Genomic DNA, 22,773 nt, shown 5'->3' on the forward strand with positions numbered 1-22,773 from the left:
CTCGTTTCGAAATCATTAAGTTAGTAGTCTTATTTTTACATATGTATTTCATTGTTAATACACTTAATAATATATTTACTTATCATTTAACATAATTAACCAAGTGTATCAATATCTTAATATGATTCATATGTACCTAGTAAGACGTTGTTATAACGATAATCGTTATATATATCGTTTTCGAGTTTCTTAAATTAATAGTCTCATTTTTATGTATATAACTCATTGTTAAAATACCTAATGAGATACATACTTATAATAAAAACATGTTAACTATATATATAACCATATATATGTCATCGTATAGTTTTTACAAGTTTTAACGTTCATGAATCACCGGTCAACTTGGGTGGTCAATTATCTATATGAAACATATTTTAATTAATCAAGTCTTAACAAGTTTGATTGCTTAACATGTTGGAAACATTTAATCATGTAAATATCAATCTCAATTAATATATATAAACATGGAAAAGTTCGGGTCACTACATTATCTATATCTATACTATATATTAATATAAACACAAAAATAGGTCATATAAATCTCTAACTTCTAATCCTAACCATCCATTCATAAGCTACCATTATATCTTGACCATTAAAAAGCCTATGTAATGATTATGACCTCATAATCTTTAAAATTAGCAATAATGAGACCAAAATAACCTTGCACTTAGAAAAAAATATGGGAGAGGTTAATCAAAATAGGGGTTCAGGAATACCATTCACTTACGACATTCAGAAAGAATTAAGGATGATGAAGTCGTGATTTTGAATTAGTGACGATGAAGTCGAATAGCTTCATTCTGAATTAAGAAATTATTTTTTTGAATTAGGGTTTTTTATGAATTAAGGTTTTAATTGGGGTTTTTAACAGCTTCAAGGTAAGTATTTTTATGAATTAGGGTTTTTATTATTTTTTTAGCTAATTCTTTCATATCTTCTATTTTTTAAAATTTTGGATTTCATGGACTAAGATACGATTTACTTTTGCCTTTTTCAATTGCGAATTTGGTTTTGCCTAATAATTCGATTTTGAATATTTTTGTTTATGATTTCACTTTTATTTTTCTTATTGGCAAATCTATGGCAGAAGGCTTTTGAAGATGGAGTACCATGAAGCTGTACAAGAATATATCATATATATCATAATGGTAAGCAGAAGGCTTTTTAAGATTAAATTCTTTCTGTTGTGCCATTTGTGCAACTACACAAATTATGTGTTTGATTTCTTTCCCCTTTTTAACATATGGTAAGCAATAGGCTTTTAAGTTAAAATTGTATGTGTTTGATCTTTTTTTTTTCCTTTTATTTTCTTTTCTTGATTTTGCAATTGATATTTTCTACCATAGGTCCGTTAAAAGTTATATTTGCTTCCTTCATATGCTAAAGGTCTTTTGGTATTGGTCTTGTTATATTTGCTTCCTTCATATGCTAAAGGTCTTTTGGTATTGGTCTTGGAAGCAGAGGTTCTAAATTAAAAGTGTAATATATCTTTTATAAGTAGATATTTACATACGAATATATCTTTTATAAGTGGATATTTCAGTCCATTTACATATGAATGAGTTAATTTGGGTTGTACTTTATCTTCAACTGGTCAAATGGGTCAACAGAGATACTGATTGGTTAATAATCAATTAAATGCATATTCCTTCCCGGGCTTGGTGCTTCAAGCTTGAGACTAAGAGGTTTTACTCTCATAGACATATAGTTACGACGACTTCAGCTAGATTGGGTATTGTTTTAACAACATATTATTTTATAGTACTATATGCTTTGGAGGTTAATGCTTTTTGCACTCAACATGCGTTTGGCCTGTTTTTGAACTTTCTTAGATTTATTTTTCGAAGACCAGCCCTACGAACATTGATTACAAGATTATTGGTCTTAGAAGCCTTGCGATCAACAACTGTATGAGCTGGTCAACATTTTTATTTGTTGATGTTGTGTCTCTAATTGTTTATGCTATACCGTTGTTGATTTGCTCAGATCATCTTGCAGTTTTACAATGAACAGTTAAATAAAGATGGGCAAATGGAGAATATGTTGCAGTGGAGGTACTATATTGCTCAAAACTTCGTATAGTTACTTTGATGACCTTCCATGCATCAATGTCAGTAGGCCTAAAAAGACAACCATACATTCTCCTAGAGGTAAAATTGGCTTAAAAGTAGAAACATATATATAATTTATCATTAGTAGAAACATATATATAATTTATCATCCACAAATATTGAATTATTCATCTGGATTATATGTAGCGTTTTTCCTTGGTCTCCTTACAACTTTATACGAAGTCCCTCACTAATCTGTTACGAGAATTTATTGTCGAATTATTGAGGCATAAACTTCAATAGTGGATGCAGGTTTCAAATGAAAATGGTTTTTTTGTTTATATATTTATTTTGCTTTGCTTTTGAGAACCAGAGTAAGTCATACGGCTTTACTGAAAACATAATTTGAAACTTTATTTTGTGTTTTTCAAAAGGCATTGAAGCTGAACAACCAAGATGATGAGAATATGTTGAAGTCCTGTGGGATTTCAACAAGTAGCGACTGGCCGACTGCTGTGTTTTGCTAGCTCCAAGGGTACGTTTAAGTAATATAATTTTGGGATAGATGATTATTTGTGTTCCATATATGCTTTTCAGGTCTAATCTTATCATGGTTGAAAGTGAGCAATGGAGAGGATTTCTTTCCCAGCTATGGGAGGTTGAATTTTAACAAGGTGCGTTAAATATTTATTTATATGTGTTGCGAGTTACTTGATATCCCTCTATATGTGGCTGATAAAATTAGTTTGATATGATGGAAATGGGAACTTGTGGACCTCACAAAGATCGATAAGCAGGTGGTTGTTAACTTCGTCGATGGTTTATAATATGTTTGGAAAATTGTTTTCTTTCACATTTATCCATGCAGCGGCGATACAAGATTCTCCCAACATCTATATATCGATAGTATATACTGTATCACATAAGGAGTAATAAATTCAACATATTGATGGACTATTAGTACCCTGATAAATGATCTTAGAAGTACCTATACTTCTTTCTCTTTTTTCGCACTTTTTAAAATTTTACTTGATAGTTGATAATGTTGAATTTTGTTAACTCTGGTCGTTTAGGTGATGGTATTATATACTTAAATGACTAATTAATATAGTCATGTTTCAACTTCGATTGTATTTTTATTTTTGATACAATTCGTTTAATAATATATCTAAATTTTAATATATATATTTTAATATTAAGTTAGCGAAATTGCGGGTTTTATACTAGTAATTATTATTATTATAAATATGTATAAAAATGTCATACTTTTGAAAGGGGAAGTAATCTTTTTTACTTTAACAGATGGATTGTTTGATGCAAAATGCACTAAACACAATCAAAAACAAAAATTATTCGTGCATTCATTTATTATATTATTTATTATAAATTACAAAGCAAAAGTAACTAAAAGAAAAATAAAAAATAAAAAAACAAAAATAAGAGAATGCTATCATGCCATATATATAGATATAGACATGCCAACTCTCTACTTCAGGAAACTTGTAATTAATTCTTCATCTTTCGTCTCTCAACTACATAACACCATGACCTTGGTCTAGTCTGCTTCGAACCCAATTGAACCCGTGGTCGAAGACAACCTCATTTCTCACTCGAACCCCCTGTTAAAATGAGACCCTTTTGTTTATTAGTATCAATTTTCCTGGTGTTTCAAGGAGTCAACAGTTCTCAAAAGCAACACAAACTTTACGACTTTAAAACCAAACTTCACCAACATTTTTTCATGGCATCTACTTCTGTTAGTGTTAAGGTACACATTTTAATGCGTAATGTACATTTTATTTTTTCACCCTGTCAAGGAAGTATAGTCATATATATTATTTTTTACTGACAGAGTTCGGGTCGGGTGTTTAACCCAATTGGGTATGGAGCAGACCCCAGTGGTGATCAAGATAGCTCGACGGCAATAATGGCTGCGGTGGCTGATGCTGCCTTAAATAATAACGGGCAGCAGTTGCTGCCCGGAGTCAAAGATTTGGGTGGCGCAATTGTTGACTTACAAGGTGGCAGCTTCAAGATTTCTAAACCCATTGCTATTCCTCCAAATTCCGGCAATGTTGTGGTAATTTATTAAAGTAACCTGCATTTTATTATACTCCGTAATTGTTATGTCACTTAGCTTAAACATGTCTAAATTTGTAAATACGAATTTAGACGTACGATTGAAAGTTTGTGCATGTCACGTGCACAAAAGGTAATTCTATTCAAAATGTGACACTTGTAAATTTTCTCTCACTTGGATGAATTAAAGTTAGATGTGAAAGGATATGAAATGACCATATGACCTTTATTGCCGTGTTTCCTGTATCATACTATTAATCAAAAATTACCTATTACATACACATACAGACATAGTGGGTACTATTGATGAATAGTACCCCCTCCAAAGCTTTAAATGTTTGTACCTCTAGCATAAACTATTGCACCCACTATGCCCCTTTACTAAAAAAAAGTCAACCTCTCAAAACTTCAAAGACTAAATTGCAACTTTTTTTTTTTTACTACAATTCAGTTTTCACACAAATGCCCTCCAAAACTTCGCCCAAAATAAAAATACGCCCCCAACCAAGTTTTTTTTTTTTTTGGTTTCTAGGCCCACGGCCCAACGAAGTGGGCCGGCCCAACACTAGTTGTAACCTATTATGAACTTTAATCCAACCGCTCAAAACATATTGTTAATAAGGTTTGAATCTCTCATTAACTATTTCAATTTACACTCATAGATAAGTATATAAGTGATTTTAAAAGAGGGTTACGGTAAGTTGTTATACGATGATGTTGGCCCATTAAATGAAGGTCTTACGTACTTTTGTAAAAATTACTTGTTCGGAGTATGTTCATAATTATATTTGGAAGTAAGAAGGAAGATGTATTCATGTTAAAGACTGTCATATTAAAATATCAACCAACCGCAATACAATATATATATATATATCTATCTTTATGTATGGGGCATAAAGTGTACTTCTATTTCTTTTTATTTTTTTTACAGAAAAATGTAGTTAAAAATCAAAAGGATTTAAACAAGTAGACTAATTTATGCTAAATAGGCGCTGATATTTTCATTTTGATAAAATTTTCAAACTTGTACAATAAAAACTTTATGCCTTTATCCTGTAAAAATGAAAATTACACGGCAATATTACATTTATTTGGTGAACGTATCACCACTTAAGTTAAATAAAGTGATAATTAATTAGTGTTGAAGCTAGGTGTTTGATGTCTATCATTAATTTAGTGTAAATTCCTAAAAGTGAAGTGTTGTATTTGAGTGGGACTTTTCCAAGAGAATGGTGTAATGTTGGAAATGATGCATGTTCGTAAATGTTTTGCTCCGCTTTTCATGCTTCTAGGCTTTTGTCGCGTTTCTACATGGGACCACGTCTCAAAATAGTTGAACGATTAATTTGGATCTGTACATTTGAGGCAAATATGTTACTCAAACAACATACTATATAATTATAAGTAAAATAATGTAATATATTAAGATTAATGTTAATACTTATATAAAATTAATTATATAAGTGTCAGCAAGTAAAGCTCAATTTGTTTATTGACATCGAATGCATTTTTATTTATAGATACAAGGAGGTACATTACGAGCATCAGACACATTTCCATCAGATGGCTATCTTATCGAATTACACTCACCAAGTTCCTCACAATTTTCGAAAACCACGATCAACGAGACCAACAACACTTACTCCGACAGAAAAACCAGAAATGAACCAATCTACTACGAAGACGTCACTTTTCATGACATCCTTTTCGATTCAAGCAACATAGGTGGAGGCCTACTCGTGATTGACTCAGCACGAACTCGAATCAACAATTGTTTTTTCCTACATTTTGTGACTGAAGGAATACTAGTCGAAAGAGGTCACGAAACGTTTATATCAAATTCTTTCATGGGAGAGATCCCGACCATTGGTGGAGACGAACAAGAGAAGAATTTTTTGGGAACTGCAATTGATCTTGCTGGTAATGATAATGCAATTACTGATGTCGTTATTTTCTCAGCCAATATAGGGATCGTGTTAAGGGGTCAAGCTAACATTATCACCGGGGTACATTGTTATAACAAGGCAACTTACTTTGGTGGGGTCGGGATTTTAATAAAAACGGGACAAAATCGTGTTGATAATTGTTACATGGATTATAACTCGATTGTGATACAAGACCCGACACAAGTTCATGTTAGTAACGGCTTTTTTCTAGGGGGAGGTAACATTGTTTTGAGAGCGGTTAATGGGAGGATATCGGGGCTTAATATTGTGAACAATATGTTTACTGGTGACTCGAGGAACGTTGTGGAAATAGATGGGGTATTTACGAGTATTGATCAAGTTGTGATCGATCAAAATAATGTGAGAGGGGGAATGAGGTTGAAATCGACGATTGGGAAGATGGCTGTTAGCAGAAATGGGACTATTTGGGTTGCGAATTTTTCACCTATTTTGGTGTTTCCGAACAGAATTGGTCATGTTCAGTATTCGGTTTATAATGGTGGAGGTAGTATAGAAGGGGTTGGAGGACATGCTGTTACAAATATTACCGAAAATGTTGTTGTGGTTGAGACTGAAAAACAATTAAATGGAACTGTATGGTTCTTAGTTGATCAAAATCTATGAATTTTACTTTTTATTTTTCTGACATCCGAGCTTACCAACTCAAATTATGTAAAATCCTTTCAATTTTGGAGGATGACATCACTTCCAAATATATACATTCAACATGATTCAAACTTGAGAACTAAGTTTTATCAGTTTAGTCACCAGGGGCGGATATACCCCCAAGGCAGAGGGGCAGATGCCCCAGTGATTTAAAATTGTGTGTGATGTATTTATATATAAGAAAAATAAATTCAATTTTTTAATAAATAACTTGTTTGCTTTAAAAAAGTTATCAAAATTGTTATGATATTTTTGTTGTGAAGTTTTATGGATAAAGGGAATGAGGAAGATAAGAACACCGGGTGTCGATGGAGAGCACCACTGTTTTTGTTCAAAAACGCTGTGGACGGCTGTTACGCGACACCGCCTCACCGTCGGTGTTCCAGCGTCAACTTATCCACGAGATGCTACTTTTTCTGTTTTTTTAATTCGTTAACATTTTAAATTATAATTATTTAATCCACATTCCTATATAAATGTTTCGTATCTTTTAATCCTAAAAAATTCAACAAAGTTTTCTTAACAAAACACTCTCAATACGAGTTACATTACAAAAGGTTGTGTTGAGTCCCCAAAGTAATTAAGGATTTAATTATGACAAAACAGAATTTATTTGCACTAAAATGTAATGCAGCCAGCACAAGTTTGTTTATGTATAGACATCAGATATTGCTGTGTCGAGTGTTTAGTTTGCTGCGTAGTCTAACAGCACAAGGTAGACAGTATTCTTCAATCAGCACATGATGTGTACCCAGCAATTCAAGAATATCAAGTGACTCAGCAATGAAGAACCAACATAGCTGGAATGCAGCTTACTACACAAGACAGCTATGCTCCATTACAAGCATAGTGGTTTCCTGAGTGGTCTACATCAACTGTACTATTCAACAGAAGTCGAAGATAAAGTTGAACAGAAAAGGACACGCGTCGGCGGATGACAAGTGACCTTACAAGACCACGTGGGAATGCAGAAGTTTAACGCATGTGCAGACATGTGTTATACTTTGTCAACGCCTAGGGAACACAACATTCTATTTGTTTAAACAAATAGTGGTGCCAAACCGAATTGTGGTGTTCCTGCAAATAGCTACCAAAGAGGAAAGAGGAGAGCACGCTCTCTGATGCAGTTGTCCCCACAAGTACAGACATCCTATGTACCAGTGGACAATAGAACAATTAGACGGCTAATAGGACTACTATAAATTGATGTATCCACTATTGTAACAACTAGTGGTGTGGGTTTTATTTATTTAGAGTCTAATGGTGTATCCTGTCGTATACACGCATAAAGGCATAATATTCGCATGAAATTAGCATCAGGAACACTGGGAACAACATTTTGTAAAACTGTCCGTCCAACGTTCTCCGCTGAGCAGGCAGCTTCCGACATGCGTAAGCCCTGAAGGCCACCTAGCGCTTAAGCCCTGACCGGAGAGCGTCACATCCAGCGTAAATATCGGATCACAAATAACAGAATGCAACATCATCTGACACGTGTCCCGAGTACTCCGGTGGATCTATCACTATAAATAGACCCCTTGGGTCGTCATTTTACACATTCAGACACACTGATAATTTATGACCAGAGATTTCACATTCTCTCTCTCACGTAGTACTTTCTCTCACTATAAGTCATCCGGCTAGTAGCTCAACGCTCAGCGGACAAAGATTGATTAAGCCACCCCACAAATTTCTATATCTGTGATCCGGGTCTGCAGGGATTATTTCCCGAGGGTAAACGTCAATCGGCAACATTCCCCCACTTTTAGCTAGATACTTCTAGTATTTGTGCTGACACACTAAGCCTTACCTCATAAGGAAATATGTGTCAACAATGGCGCCATCTACTAATGTTAAGAACACGCGGAACGAAAAAAGAACAAAAACAACTGAAGCCACATCCACAAGTGTACTCGAAACATTCAACAATCCATTAACCAAAAGCATGACAACTTATCCGCCAATGCCTGAAGAAGATGCACCTGTTCAGCCACCGAAAGGCACAATTGAAGAAACAGTAACTGAAACCGCAGAAAGGCTTAAACATTTGGCCACTAATCCAGGGAAAAGGCCAATAATCGAAGAAACAACAACAAAAAGTGCAGAAAGGCGTCAAAATTTCGTTCTTAATCCAGAGAAACGACCATTGATGCAACCACGACGATGTATATCATTTACATCTTTTAGACGGACGACGGATGGTAAAGACAAGCAAATCATGAAGAAGCAATCTATATCAAAGTACAAGTTATCCAGAATACTTGACAAGTTGGGCAATCTTCTTGATGATTCTGAAGATGATAATGAATTAAGCTATATTGGCAGTGATTCTGAAGAAGAGAATGGTGAGAAAGAGGAGTTCATGTCTGAGAAGAAAGCATCATTACTTTTAAATGGATTCCTTAAGTAGATAGCTCCAGCAAAAGCAACGTTTAGCGCAGTCCGCCGTCCGAGCTGTGGCTGTAGATAATTTTTTTGCTCTAATTACTAGAGAGCAAGCTACAAAGCTGCCAGCTATGGCAGAATCCACTCAGTGCTTCATTGATCGAATTGCTAACTATCCGTTACCCAGAAATCTTGGCATACCTGCAATTGGAGTATATGATGGTACTACAGATCCGGAAGATTTTCTTACCATGTTTGAAGGTGCAATGAGGTTGCAGCATTGGGATGATGAGGTAGCTTGTCATATGTTTCCTATGGTGTTGCAGAAAATGGCAAGGGAATGGTTTGCTAGTTTACCGTCAAGAAGTATAACAAGTTATTTGGACCTTCGTACAAAGTTTGTTATGCAATATCAAAATCTTCGTAGCTGCACTTTGTCACATATTGATGCACATGAAATAACGATGCATCATAATGAATCCTTGAGTAATTTCATGAAGAGATACACGCTTGAAGCACAAAAAATACCTGACTGTCCAGAGTCGCAACTAGTATCTGATTCTATTTTCTGTTTGGATCAGGGAATGTTTAGTGCACTTGTTCATACGTTAATGTATGACCTGCCAAAAACTCTGCACCAAGCATTGGAAGTAGCACAAAAGCATGTCCGAGCCGGCGAGCGAGGATTAGGCAAGTTTGATAGTAACAACAGTTCCAAACCGTACAATAGAGGACGGTACTTTGATCGAAACCAAAGGAGAAATGACAATTCCAATGGTGGGTGGAGAGGCAACAATCATCCCAATGATTTTCACCATAACAGGAGGCCCTTAGAGAGACATCCGTTGATAATGGCGTTAACCAAAACTCCTAAGGAGATTCTTTTCACTGAACCTGTTCGGTCCGATTTCAATCCTCCAGCACCTATGGAGGAAAGAGATGGCCCAAGAAGTGAACTATGGTGTGACTTTCATGAGGCGTGGGGTCATGACACAGATAATTGCAAGTCTTTGATGAGGGAAATCATTGCAAAGATTAAGGCAGGGGAGTTAAATCACTTGTTACCAGGAAAGCGATACATGAGAAATGATCCTAGAAAGAAATTTACATGGCAGAAAAATGATGGTCGAAGAGGACGTCGGGATGAGAATAGAAGAAGGGAAGAGCATGGCGGAAGAGAAAACAGAAACCAATATGGAGAGCCTGAACCAACTCCATAAGTGGTAATCAAAATGGTGTGGTTCAATGATAGTTGCTATGAAGATGGTGAGCAATCAGACAACAATGTTGAAGGCTGGAGATATGCTCCAATCATTTTTCAACCAGTTCAAAATTGGATTTTATCCGTCCAGCCAGTGGTTATATCAGCAGAAATTGCAAACAAGTTCATCAGCCGTATCTACACTGATACAGGCAGCGAAGCTAACATCATCTATTGGCATTGTTTGAGAACTTTCCCAATGCACATACAGGATAGGGCTAGGCGGACAAATTTGAAGGTTTCAGGGTTGACAGGAACACCGGTGAACGCTATGGGGCGAATCCGTTTAGAGGTTGTTATGGGAACATTCCCATTGCTGAGAATTGAAACAATTGATTTCACTATTTTAGAAGGCACTTCTCGGTTTAATGTCCTTTTCGAAAGGACAGCGTTGGCAAAGTTTGGAGCAATTGCATCCACTGCTCATGCGGAGATCAGATTTCCAACTCCTAACGGAGTGGCTGCCATACATTCACAGTATGTAGCCCCAACTAAAGAACGATCTATATTTGCAAATTTTCCAGATGATAGGGCAAATCGGAGAAGGCATAATCGATTGTTCAGAGATGATGAAGTTCAGGAGTTTTTTATATCGTAATCAACTATTCAGGCCGGACAGCGCTAGGCGCTTGGCGTATGAAGAGCAAATTTTAGCATTTTATGAAGAACAAATTCTATCATTTTATTGTACACCATTGTAGTTATGCTACAATGCATATGTTTACAACAGCATGCATTAAACTTTCATAATGTACTAATTAGGCCTGATCCACCTAAATTCATAATGAATTGTTTATGTAATGCGCACTATCAATCAATAAAATTTTATCTTTTTCTTATGCAAAGTGCTGCCTGTGACAAATGTAAAATATTGCATTTATATCCTGCCCACAGAAGGAGAGCATTTTTATACTTTCAATGGCGGATGCTCTTGTGTCGGCCAACAAAAGGCGCAAGGGATCGGCTAGAAAACGTTAAGGTTTTACTAGAACGCACCGAGGCAAAGTGAAAAACTAGATACTTGTCATGAAAAATATTGTAAAGACTTACTTCACAAAACGAAAGAAGTTCCTATACTATATGAAGGCAAAAATATTTCATGACTCTTCCTCATAAACTTTATGACGGAAGGCGTATGGCGGAAAGGTTACTAATTCATAACTACTCTTCAAAAATACTTCATAACTATTCCTCATTAATTTCATGACAGAAAGCGTATGATGGATTCTAACGTCCTGCAATTTATTTGAAGGCATAATATTTGCGAAGTATAATCTCAATATTTTGTATGTTGTTAATTTAGAAGAAGTTAACAGTGAAAGGCATCTTCATAAGAATTACATCAAACACTTTTCAGTATGTCTTATTAAGTTATGCAATACACAATCATACATAGAGAATTTATCATATGCTTGGTGCACAGCAGATTTATTTTTTAGCAAGAAAAGTCCAAGTATTTGGAGAGATCATAAAGACAAACATAATCATAAGAGTGGCATGTATTTGAAACATAGAAAGCAGATAATTTATTACAAACATTGTTAATAAGCTGATTACAGAGTTCATAAAAATTTAACACCAAGAACGTCCTTGGCGGACGATTCTTCCCTATTACACACATAATCAAAGATGTCAATCTTGAGGTTTATCAGTTTGTCCCTTGTCTCATTGACTCTCTCCAAGGTTCCGGGACGCATCAGGTTAGTAATAGCAGGAGGAAGAGGCTGGTTTGGGGCAAGGCGTTTGGTTACTTTGTCGGTAACATCAGAAATGGAATGAGTGACCATAGCATCGACATAATCATTGTAAGGATTCCCAAAAAGTTGGGATCCAAGAACCTTAGCTATTACACCCGGTATCCCCTTCTTCAGCTCAGCAAAATTACCCTCACCGGCCTCCGCCCTGTGGAGAAGTTCAGCAGCCTTTTCTTTCTCAACATTCAAGTCTAGCTTCAAGGCATTCATCTGACTCTCCAGTTCACTAACCTTCAACTTCTCCTCTTCAACCTTATTCCTCTCAACTTCTGCCACTCTCTCCTTCTCCTCTCGTAGGATAACAGCAGCATCCTGAGCACCTTTTAACTCAGCTTCTTTAGCCTTTAAAGCTTCTTGAGTTTTGGAACAAAACACGTTCAGCTTCAGTAGCTCTTTTGCGTTCATTTGCACCTTCAGCCCTTTCAGTACGGGCTATCTCAAGAATGGACTCTTGATGCTTCTGCAATTGCAGAGAAGACCGTAGGTGGTTCATCAACAACATAGCAGATGCAGCAGTTGACTGCCTAAGTTGTTCAGAACGGAGAGCAGTGACGTGAGGGTTTAGCTTAGGAACAGCACAACCCTATAAAAGAAGAATGTTATGATCAATGTTAACAATTCACATAAATAAAATGTAAACACATACATACAAATCGTTTTATCATGGGTACCTGAAGTAGGGTCAAGAAATCTGTACACTTAGTGGCAGGGTCATCAATAAATGCCTGCAGCACGCTCACATGAGCAGGAATTGGTGGTTCTGGAACATTTGTGGATGTGATTGTAGTGACCCGAACTTTTCCATGTTTATATATATTAATTGAGATTGATATTTACATGATTAAATGTTTCCAACATGTTAAGCAATTAAACTTGTTAAGACTTGATTAATTGAAATATGTTTCATATAGACAATTGACCACCCAAGTTGACCGGCGATTCACGAACGTTAAAACTTGTAAAAACGACATGACGATATATATATGGATATACATATGGTTAACATGATATTATGATAAGTAAGTATCTCCATAAGGATATTAACAATGAGTTACATACATATAAACAAGACTACTAACTTAAGGATTTCGAAACGAGACATATATGTAACGATTATCGTTGTAACGACATTTAAATGAATATATATCATATTAAGATATATTAATATATCATAATATCATGATAATATAATAATTTAAAATCTTATTTGATATTATAAACATTGGGTTAACAACATTTAACAAGATCGTTAACCTAAAGGTTTCAAAACAACACTTACATGTAACGACTAACGATGACTTAACGACTCAGTTAAAATGTATATACATGTAGTGTTTTAATATGTATTTATACACTTTTGAAAGACTTCAATACACTTATAAAAATACTTCTACTTAACAAAAATGCTTACAATTACATCCTCGTTCAGTTTCATCAACAATTCTACTCGTATGCACCCGTATTCGTACTCGTACAATACACAGCTTTTAGATGTATGTACTATTGGTATATACACTCCAATGATCAGCTCTTAGCAGCCCATGTGAGTCACCTAACACATGTGGGAACCATCATTTGGCAACTAGCATGAAATATCTCATAAAATTACAAAAATATGAGTAATCATTCATGACTTATTTACATGAAAACAAAATTACATATCCTTTATATCTAATCCATACACCAACGACCAAAAACACCTACAAACACTTTCATTCTTCAATTTTCTTCATCTAATTAATCTCTCTCAAGTTCTATCTTCAAGTTCTAAGTGTTCTTCATATATTCTACAAGTTCTAGTTACATAAAATCAAGAATACTTTCAAGTTTGCTAGCTCACTTCCAATCTTGTAAGGTGATCATCCAACCTCAAGAAATCTTTATTTCTTACAGTAGGTTATCATTCTAATACAAGGTAATAATCTTATTCAAACTTTGGTTCAATTTATATAACTATAACAATCTTATTTCAAGTGATGATCTTACTTGAACTTGTTTTCGTGTCATGATTCTGCTTCAAGAACTTCGAGCCATCCAAGGATCCGTTGAAGCTAGATCCATTTTTTTCTTTTTCAGTAGGTTTATCCAAGGAACTTAAGGTAATAATGATGTTCATAACATCATTCGATTCATATATATAAAGCTATCTTATTCGAAGGTTTAAACTTGTAATCACTAGAACATAGTTTAGTTAATTCTAAACTTGTTCGCAAACAAAAGTTAATCCTTCTAACTTGACTTTTAAAATCAACTAAACACATGTTCTATATCTATATGATATGCTAACTTAATGATTTAAAACCTGGAAACACGAAAAATACCGTAAAACCGGATTTACGCCGTCGTAGTAACACCGCGGGCTGTTTTGGGTTAGTTAATTAAAAACTATGATAAACTTTGATTTAAAAGTTGTTATTCTGAGAAAATGATTTTTATTATGAACATGAAACTATATCCAAAATTTATGGTTAAACTCAAAGTGGAAGTATGTTTTCTAAAATGGTCATCTAGACGTCGTTCTTTCGACTGAAATGACTACCTTTACAAAAACGAATTGTAACTTATTTTTCCGACTATAAACCTATACTTTTTCTGTTTAGATTCATAAAGTAGAGTTCAATATGAAATCATAGCAATTTGATTCACTCAAAACGGATTTAAAATGAAGAAGTTATGGGTAAAACAAGATTGGATAATTTTTCTCATTTTAGCTACGTGAAAATTGGTAACAAATCTATTCCAACCATAACTTAATCAACTTGTATTGTATATTATGTAATCTTGAGATACCATAGACACGTATACAATGTTTTGACCTATCATGTCGACACATCTATATATATTTTGGAACAACCATAGACACTCTATATGTGAATGTTGGAGTTAGCTATACAGGGTTGAGGTTGATTCCAAAATATATATAGTTTGAGTTGTGATCAATACTGAGATACGTATACACTGGGTCATGGATTGATTCAAGATAATATTTATCGATTTATTTCTGTACATCTAATTGTGGACAACTAGTTGTAGGTTATTAACGAGGACAGCTGACTTAATAAACTTAAAACATCAAAATATATTAAAAGTGTTGTAAATATATTTTGAACATACTTTGATATATATGTATATATTGTTATAGGTTCGTGAATCAACCAGTGGCCAAGTCTTACTTCCCGACGAAGTAAAAATCTGTGAAAGTGAGTTATAGTCCCACTTTTAAAATCTAATATTTTTGGGATGAGAATACATGCAGGTTTTATAAATGATTTACAAAATAGACACAAGTACGTGAAACTACATTCTATGGTTGAATTATCGAAATCGAATATGCCCCTTTTTATTAAGTCTGGTAATCTAAGAATTAGGGAACAGACACCCTAATTGACGCGAATCCTAAAGATAGATCTATCGGGCCCAACAAGCCCCATCCAAAGTACCGGATGCTTTAGTACTTCGAAATTTATATCATATCCGAAGGGTGTCCCGGAATGATGGGGATATTCTTATATATGCATCTTGTTAATGTCGGTTACCAGGTGTTCACCATATGAATGACTTTTATCTCTATGTATGGGATGTGTATTGAAATATGAAATCTTGTGGTCTATTATTATGATTTGATATATATAGGTTAAACCTATAACTCACCAACATTTTTGTTGACGTTTTAAGCATGTTTATTCTCAGGTGATTATTAAGAGCTTCCGCTATCGCATACTTAAATAAGGACGAGATTTGGAGTCCATGTTTGTATGATATTGTGTAAAAACTGCATTCAAGAAACTTATTTTGTTGTAACATATTTGTATTGTAAACCATTATGTAATGGTCGTGTGTAAACAGGATATTTTAGATTATCATTATTTGATAATCTACGTAAAGCTTTTTAAACCTTTATTGATGAAATAAAGGTTATGGTTTGTTTTAAAATGAATGCAGTCTTTGAAAAACGTCTCATATAGAGGTCAAAACCTCGCAACAAAATCAATTAATATGGAATGTTTTTAATCAATAAGAACGGGACATTTTAGTGATAGCAGGGATAATGGTAGTGGGGGGTGGAGAATGATAGGATGAGTCACCTTCCAGCCTCAGCTCCTGAAATTCAGTTTCATCAAACGGAGTAAAATTCCGGTCAGGAGTTTTCAAAATTTCATCCCCTTGACTTTTGTGGATCTCCTCCGTTCTCCGCTCACCGCCTTTAACAGTCTTTCCTTGGATCTCATCTGAATCTGCTAAATGCACTAACGTAGCAAATAAGTTAACATTATAAACGGACATAACAGTTATGAACAAAGATATATACAATATCAAGAAAAGGCAATGTTGGCATACTTCTTCGTCGTTTTGGCTTAGGGCTCCCCTCAACATTTTTTGCTCTCTTAGAGCTTTTACCCTTCTTGGGTTTCTTTTTTATAACAGGGGGCTGGCGAGGATATCACCAGTAATATCAACCGAGCCAGTTGTTTCTTGCTCGGTAGTGGTGTCCTCCGCTGTCCGCTCAAATTCAGATTCACTGTCTGAACTACTACTGCTACTTTCTCCTTCTTTTTCAGCATTGGCAGCAGCAGCAGCAGCCATAGCTTCGACTTCAATCCTTTCTGCCTCTAGCTCGGCAGGGGTTTTATCACGGGCGGTGACTTCAACGTCATCTTCAAGATCTAGTGACAGGATAGCAGAGCGGACAAGCATCTCGGTTTGTTCTGCAGAAATTAAACAAAGGCAAATACAGCAATATAAGCAATAATGACATAAAATAGACAGACATGTATATGTATTAGGATGATCATAACACATCCTACCCTGGTTCTTCTGGCGGAGTACTGGCACGAAAGTACTTGGCCATTCTTGGCTTACTTTACACAAAACAAGAATCCCCTCATATTTCTCGTATGATCTGGACGGAAGGCGAAGTTCTTTAAGATGGTTCACTATTCGCTTTTCTGCGGCGGTTACCGAGACAGCCTTTCCTACACCAGCATCTATAGACTTCCATTTACGGACAACGGAATACGCTTTCGGAATAACTCCCTCATCAACAAAGAAAAATGGATCCTTCCAGCCTTTTAAGTTTGAAACTTTATTTTTTCCAACAAAATATGTTTTTGGTTTGTTGTCAATGGTGAGCCAGCATTGGCTAATTGTTCGAATTCTAAAAAGAGAAATAAAAACTTTAAGGCGTGGCTTTATATTGGAGGTATTGCAATACATTTCAAAAAGAATTATTTTTTGAAGACCATGGGGATGGATTTGGCTCAGGCAGGCTCTAAAATGTCTGAGGATGCGGAGAAGAAATCGTGTAAGAGAAACACGAAGATTGCTGTTGGTAAGTTGTAAAGCGTATAAAGCAATTTTACCGGCAGGAGGTTTGTTGGCCCTATGACTAGTAGTAGGAAGAATAGGGTTGTATTGATTTAAATGATGAAAAGCAATCTTCAAACTGTCAAAGTGATTTTCAGATAGTGATGATGCTATCTTACTAACCTCAGGAAGGTCAGTTGTTTCTGAAGTGAAAAGCTCTACGTTTTCTTGGCCAGTACTATGAAAGGACCCGTTCATATACATTATAAACGATTCACAATAGTTGATTACATTGCGAGGTATTTGACCTCTATATGATACATTTTACAAACATTGCATTCGTTTTTAAAAGACAATCTTTCTTTACATCGAAAATTGACAGGCATGCATACCATTTCATAATATCCACTATCCAACTATAAATTGATTTAATAATAATCTTTGATGAACTCAATGACTCGAATGCAACGTTCTTCGAAATATGCTATGAAAGACTCCAAGTAATATCTTTAAAATGAGCAAATGCACAGCGGAAGATTTCTTTAACACCTGAGAATAAACATGCTTTAAAGTGTCAACCAAAAGGTTGGTGAGTTCATTAGTTTATCATAATCATTTATTTCCATTATTTTAATAGACCACAAGAATTTCATTTCCAGTTCTCATAAATATACGTCCCATGCATAGAGACAAAAATAATCATTCATATGGTGAACACCTGGTAACCGACATTAACAATATGCATATAAGAATATCCCCTATCATTCCGGGATCCTCCTTCGGACATGATATAAATTTCGAAGTACTAAAGCATCCGGTACTTTGGATGGGGTTTGTTAGGCCCGATAGATCTATCTTTAGGATTCGCGTCAATTAGGGTGTCTGTTCCCTAATTCTTAGATTACCAGACTTTAATAAAAAGGGGCATATTCGATTTTGATAATTCAACCATAGAATGTAGTTTCAATTACTTGTGTCTATTTCGTCAAACATTTATAAAAGCGCATGTATTCTCAGTCCCAAAAATATAAAGGGTAAAAAGGCAAATGAAACTCACCATACTGTATTTCGTAGTAAAAATACATATAACATCATTGAACAAGTGCAAGGTTGGCCTCGGATTCACGAACCTATATTAATTATATATATTTATATGTTGGTCAATATTTGTATAGCAATTTAGGTCAGGTCATAGTGTAATCCTATCCTATAGCTCGAGTCTAACTCTACAGTATAGTAACATGTTATATTACTCATGCTCAATTAAGATTCTAGTAAAAGGTGACGTGTGAAACAACGTAACACAAATGGTTTCATAATCATAAAATAGTATTTTAGATTTTTTTTTTTTTTTTTTATAGAGAAAATCAACACAAAAAGTTAACTGAAAAGTTAACAGGAAAAGTCAAAGTTCAAAGTCAAAAGTCAAAGGTTAAAGTAAAAATGAGGTCGCATGCAAATATATAATAACTTATACAAAAATGATTTTCGGTCAAACATGACTAAACGGGCCACTTCAGCTATTTTTAGAAAAATTATCGGAACTCCGATTGATAAACGGCCAAAGATAAAAGTTACACATTACCAAAAAAATTAAGCATAAATATTACAGAAGTAAACTAAACCTAGACAACTCGTAGTTGCCAACGCGTTTTCGGCGTTTCAAAGTTAATTTTTCAGCTTTAATAAATTTACAAAAGTGACCGAGTAGCCTACTTTGGAGATTTTTAGAAAATTCCTCAAAACTCGTATTGACAAACGGTCAAAGCCTGCAAATTCTCGTTATCACAAAGATATAACATGATTTTTGGCAAGAGTAAACACATATCAGGCCGACCATGACAACTGATACAAAACTGACATTTTTAAATAAAAAAGTTTCAGCTCTTTTTAGAATTTTAAAATGTGACCAAACTGTCAACTTTGATGATTTTTAGAAAAATCGTCGAGACTCGAATTGACAAACGGCTAGAGTTGTTTATTAGACCTTACAGCAAAGAATTCAGTGGTATTTTTTTTATATATGAAACAACGCAGATCAGCGAGAATTTCAGTTCCCGTTTTGACATTTCATCAAAATTTGTAAAACTTCTTTTGTCCATAACTTGACAACCGTTCAACGAAACGAGACGTGCTTTATATGAAAATTCATCTACTCGACGAGTAGAAGCCAAATAATCACTTTTTATAACCCAGAAAATTAGTTCACTAATTATTATCAGCAATTTTAATTACGAAATTAATTATGCAATTTGTTTATTTCATAACTTTCTAACCATTACTTGGATTCAAGTGATTCTTAAACCAAAATTCAACTATTTTTCGCTAGCTTTCCAACGACATGCATATCTTATACCTTATCTCAATCATATATGTAACTAATTCAGGAATCAACATAACCTATCTAATGGCAATATCAAAAGTACAAGCATGCATAATCCTATATACTCGAGCACTAGTCAGGGATACACTATTAGTATGTAAAAATTAAATTATGAGTACTCACATATCAATATTGAGATTCAATATTGCAGGAAAGGTACGTAAACGCAACGGAGATGATAAACACTGTATTGACCTCACGAGCATACCCATGAACCATACTCAATCACCTCCATAGCTATAACCCATAATATCCTTAATCTTATCCCACTCGAAAAAACAACTTCGAAATCACTCGGACAGCACTCCGTCGTAATATTTTATGTATACTAATAATATCTTGAGATAATACGGAGTAAATATATATATGTAAATCGATTGAGAGAGTTTAGAGAAAACTATTTTCAAGTTTCTATGAAATAATGAAACCTATTGAATTCTATTTATAATAGATTTTTGAATTATTAAAGTGAATTATTAAAGTATGAATTATTAAAGTGAATTATTAAAGTATGAATTATTAAAGTGAATTATTAAAGTATGAATTATTAAAGTGAATTATTAAAGTATGAATTATTAAAGTTAAAGTAAAGTAAAAATAAAGTAAAGGTAAAGTTTAAGTATAGTAAAAATATAAAACTATGTGCGTATAATACGCGTATAAATATATATAATATTAATTTAAATCATTATATATATTTAATAAAATAAAATATAAATATCGTTATCTTTATCATACTAGTTAAGTAATGAGTTGTCAAAAGTGGTTCTAGATATTTATAAAAGTTATATACGTTTTAATAATAAAGTTCTTTTTAAACTGAAAACGTTTTTGTACGTTTGAAACTAAATAGATCAATCGAGTCTTTATGAGATTCAATCTTTCACTATCCTTTGTCTAGTTCTCAATGATTGATAATTTGTTCATATTTATAAATCACTTTACCATTTTCCAAATATTGTTAAAATGAAAAGATTTCTCAAATCAACGTGGGCCTTTCAACAGAGACTTGTAATCATAATTCAATATATCTGATAATTCAATCATTTGATCTTATCTTCTAATTCCATTGATAAACATTTTGAAACAGATACAATCATATAAAGTATTTAATCTAATATTTTGTTTACGTTTCAAGTTATAATATATATACACATATACATATATAATCATATTCATTTAATGGTTCGTGAATCGTTGGAACTTGGTCGAGGTTGAATGAATGTATGAACATAGTTTAAAATTCTTGAAATTTATCTTAACAAATATTGCTTATCGTGTCGGAAACATATAAAGATTAAAGTTTAAATTTGGTTGGAAATTTCCGGGTTGTCACAGTACCTACCCGTTAAAGAAATTTCGTCCCGAAATTTGAGTGGAAAGGTCGTGAATGATAATAAGTATGTTATCATGATGCATACGGGCTGAAAATTAGAGTTTTATCATCAGCGAATAATTTGGATAAACAATCTATTTGTATGAAGAGTACGAATGAAGCTAACATAGAAGAGTGAAATGAGTAAGTGTAGATTCATCTTATCATTTGACGTAGATATGATTGATTCCCAGATTTTAAGGGATTTGAAGAAAATCTTCTTAATAAGATTTGACTCTCCGGTAATCAAGGGAATTAGGATCCGCTTTAAATGCGATCGTCCATTTTAATTGTTCTGTCGGAGATTTTCTTATAAATTCACCTCCTTCATTTCCTTATAACTCACACCATCTGTTGATGCATTTTATGCAAGTCCCTAGACATCTACCCATGTCCATTGCAGGTACAACAGTTTACAGGCCACCATGATTGCTCGTTATTATCCTATCTGTGGTTGTATGTGGTTACAGGAACTACAGGAACGAGATTTAGATGTTTGACTATGTTAGACTTAGTCAGACGTACGAGTGAAGCCTCACTAGTACGGCTGACAGGCTCATACGCATGGTTGATGCTGAGCTAAGTCACAATTACAACCTAAATGATAAGACACGAGTGAGTGATCACCCGTACGGTTGATGAAGCCAACTCGTACGTGTGATGAATGAATCGTATGGGTGTGTCAACAGCAGGGGTATATAAAGTCTTATGTTCTTCATTTTAGGTTAAGCCTCTCATTCGTTACACACACTCAGATCTAGTGAGCTCCTTCGATTCTCTCTCAGTCCAAATCACCCAGGTGGTGAATAATAGCTCTAGGTGTTGATCTAATCACACTTGATTTAGTTGTGGTTTGACTAAATTAATCAAAAAAAACTTAACCTATTCACTAGAGGGTTTGATTCACTTATTCTGCCATTGTGTGAGTTAAATCTGTTAATTTCTAAGTTCCTAGTCATGTTTCATCACCTTCTATTCTTCCCCCTCAACTCATATTTTAAAGTATTCATCAATATGCTCCATCCAGTTCTGATTCTCGATATACTTCTAACTTTCATATCGGTCATTCTTCTTTTTTTTTTCATCTACCGCCGGAAGAATCTATTTACTTCTACTATACTCTTGGGTTTATAGTGTTCCTAGTTCTCCCGTGTCTTTATATTGCTATATGCATCGATATATATGGTTTATAATTTCTAGTTTGTCGTTGGGCTTTATATGTTCCCTTATATTTCAAAGTCTCTGCTTCTGTCTTCTATAATCATTATCATTCACAGTTAATGCTCTCTTTTATTTGCTGCAATTTATACCCCAATTTCTATTTCGAAGTTTTGTCCTTTCGTTTCTTCTTCTTGCGATTAAGCACCGCTTGTAATGGTCCAGAATTCACAGATACGAATTTCGAAATGAACATTGTTAATGTTCTAGGAAGGAAATTGTGATGATACGATCTTGACTTATCAAATTACTAAAATACCTTGGAAAAGGCCGAATCATCAAGAAATATTTTCTTGATATTTTAGAGGTTAAATAGAATACAAGAGTCGTATAACATGGCACATG

General features: G+C 34.3%; 1 protein-coding gene across 1 annotated transcript; it reads left to right on the top strand.

Annotated features, from left to right (window-relative positions):
* The first annotated feature begins 3,615 nt into the window (after nucleotides 1-3,615).
* LOC139865046 (polygalacturonase QRT3) lies at nucleotides 3,616-6,706 on the top strand. Its single transcript, XM_071853599.1, has 3 exons — nucleotides 3,616-3,825; nucleotides 3,910-4,137; nucleotides 5,657-6,706. Exons 1-3 carry the CDS (start codon nucleotides 3,685-3,687, stop codon nucleotides 6,704-6,706), a joined length of 1,419 nt encoding a protein of 472 aa, XP_071709700.1. The 5' UTR covers nucleotides 3,616-3,684.
* The last annotated feature ends 16,067 nt before the right edge of the window (nucleotides 6,707-22,773 follow it).

Source organism: Rutidosis leptorrhynchoides, chromosome 8 (assembly GCF_046630445.1).
Source record: "Rutidosis leptorrhynchoides isolate AG116_Rl617_1_P2 chromosome 8, CSIRO_AGI_Rlap_v1, whole genome shotgun sequence".
NCBI lineage: Eukaryota > Viridiplantae > Streptophyta > Magnoliopsida > Asterales > Asteraceae > Rutidosis > Rutidosis leptorrhynchoides.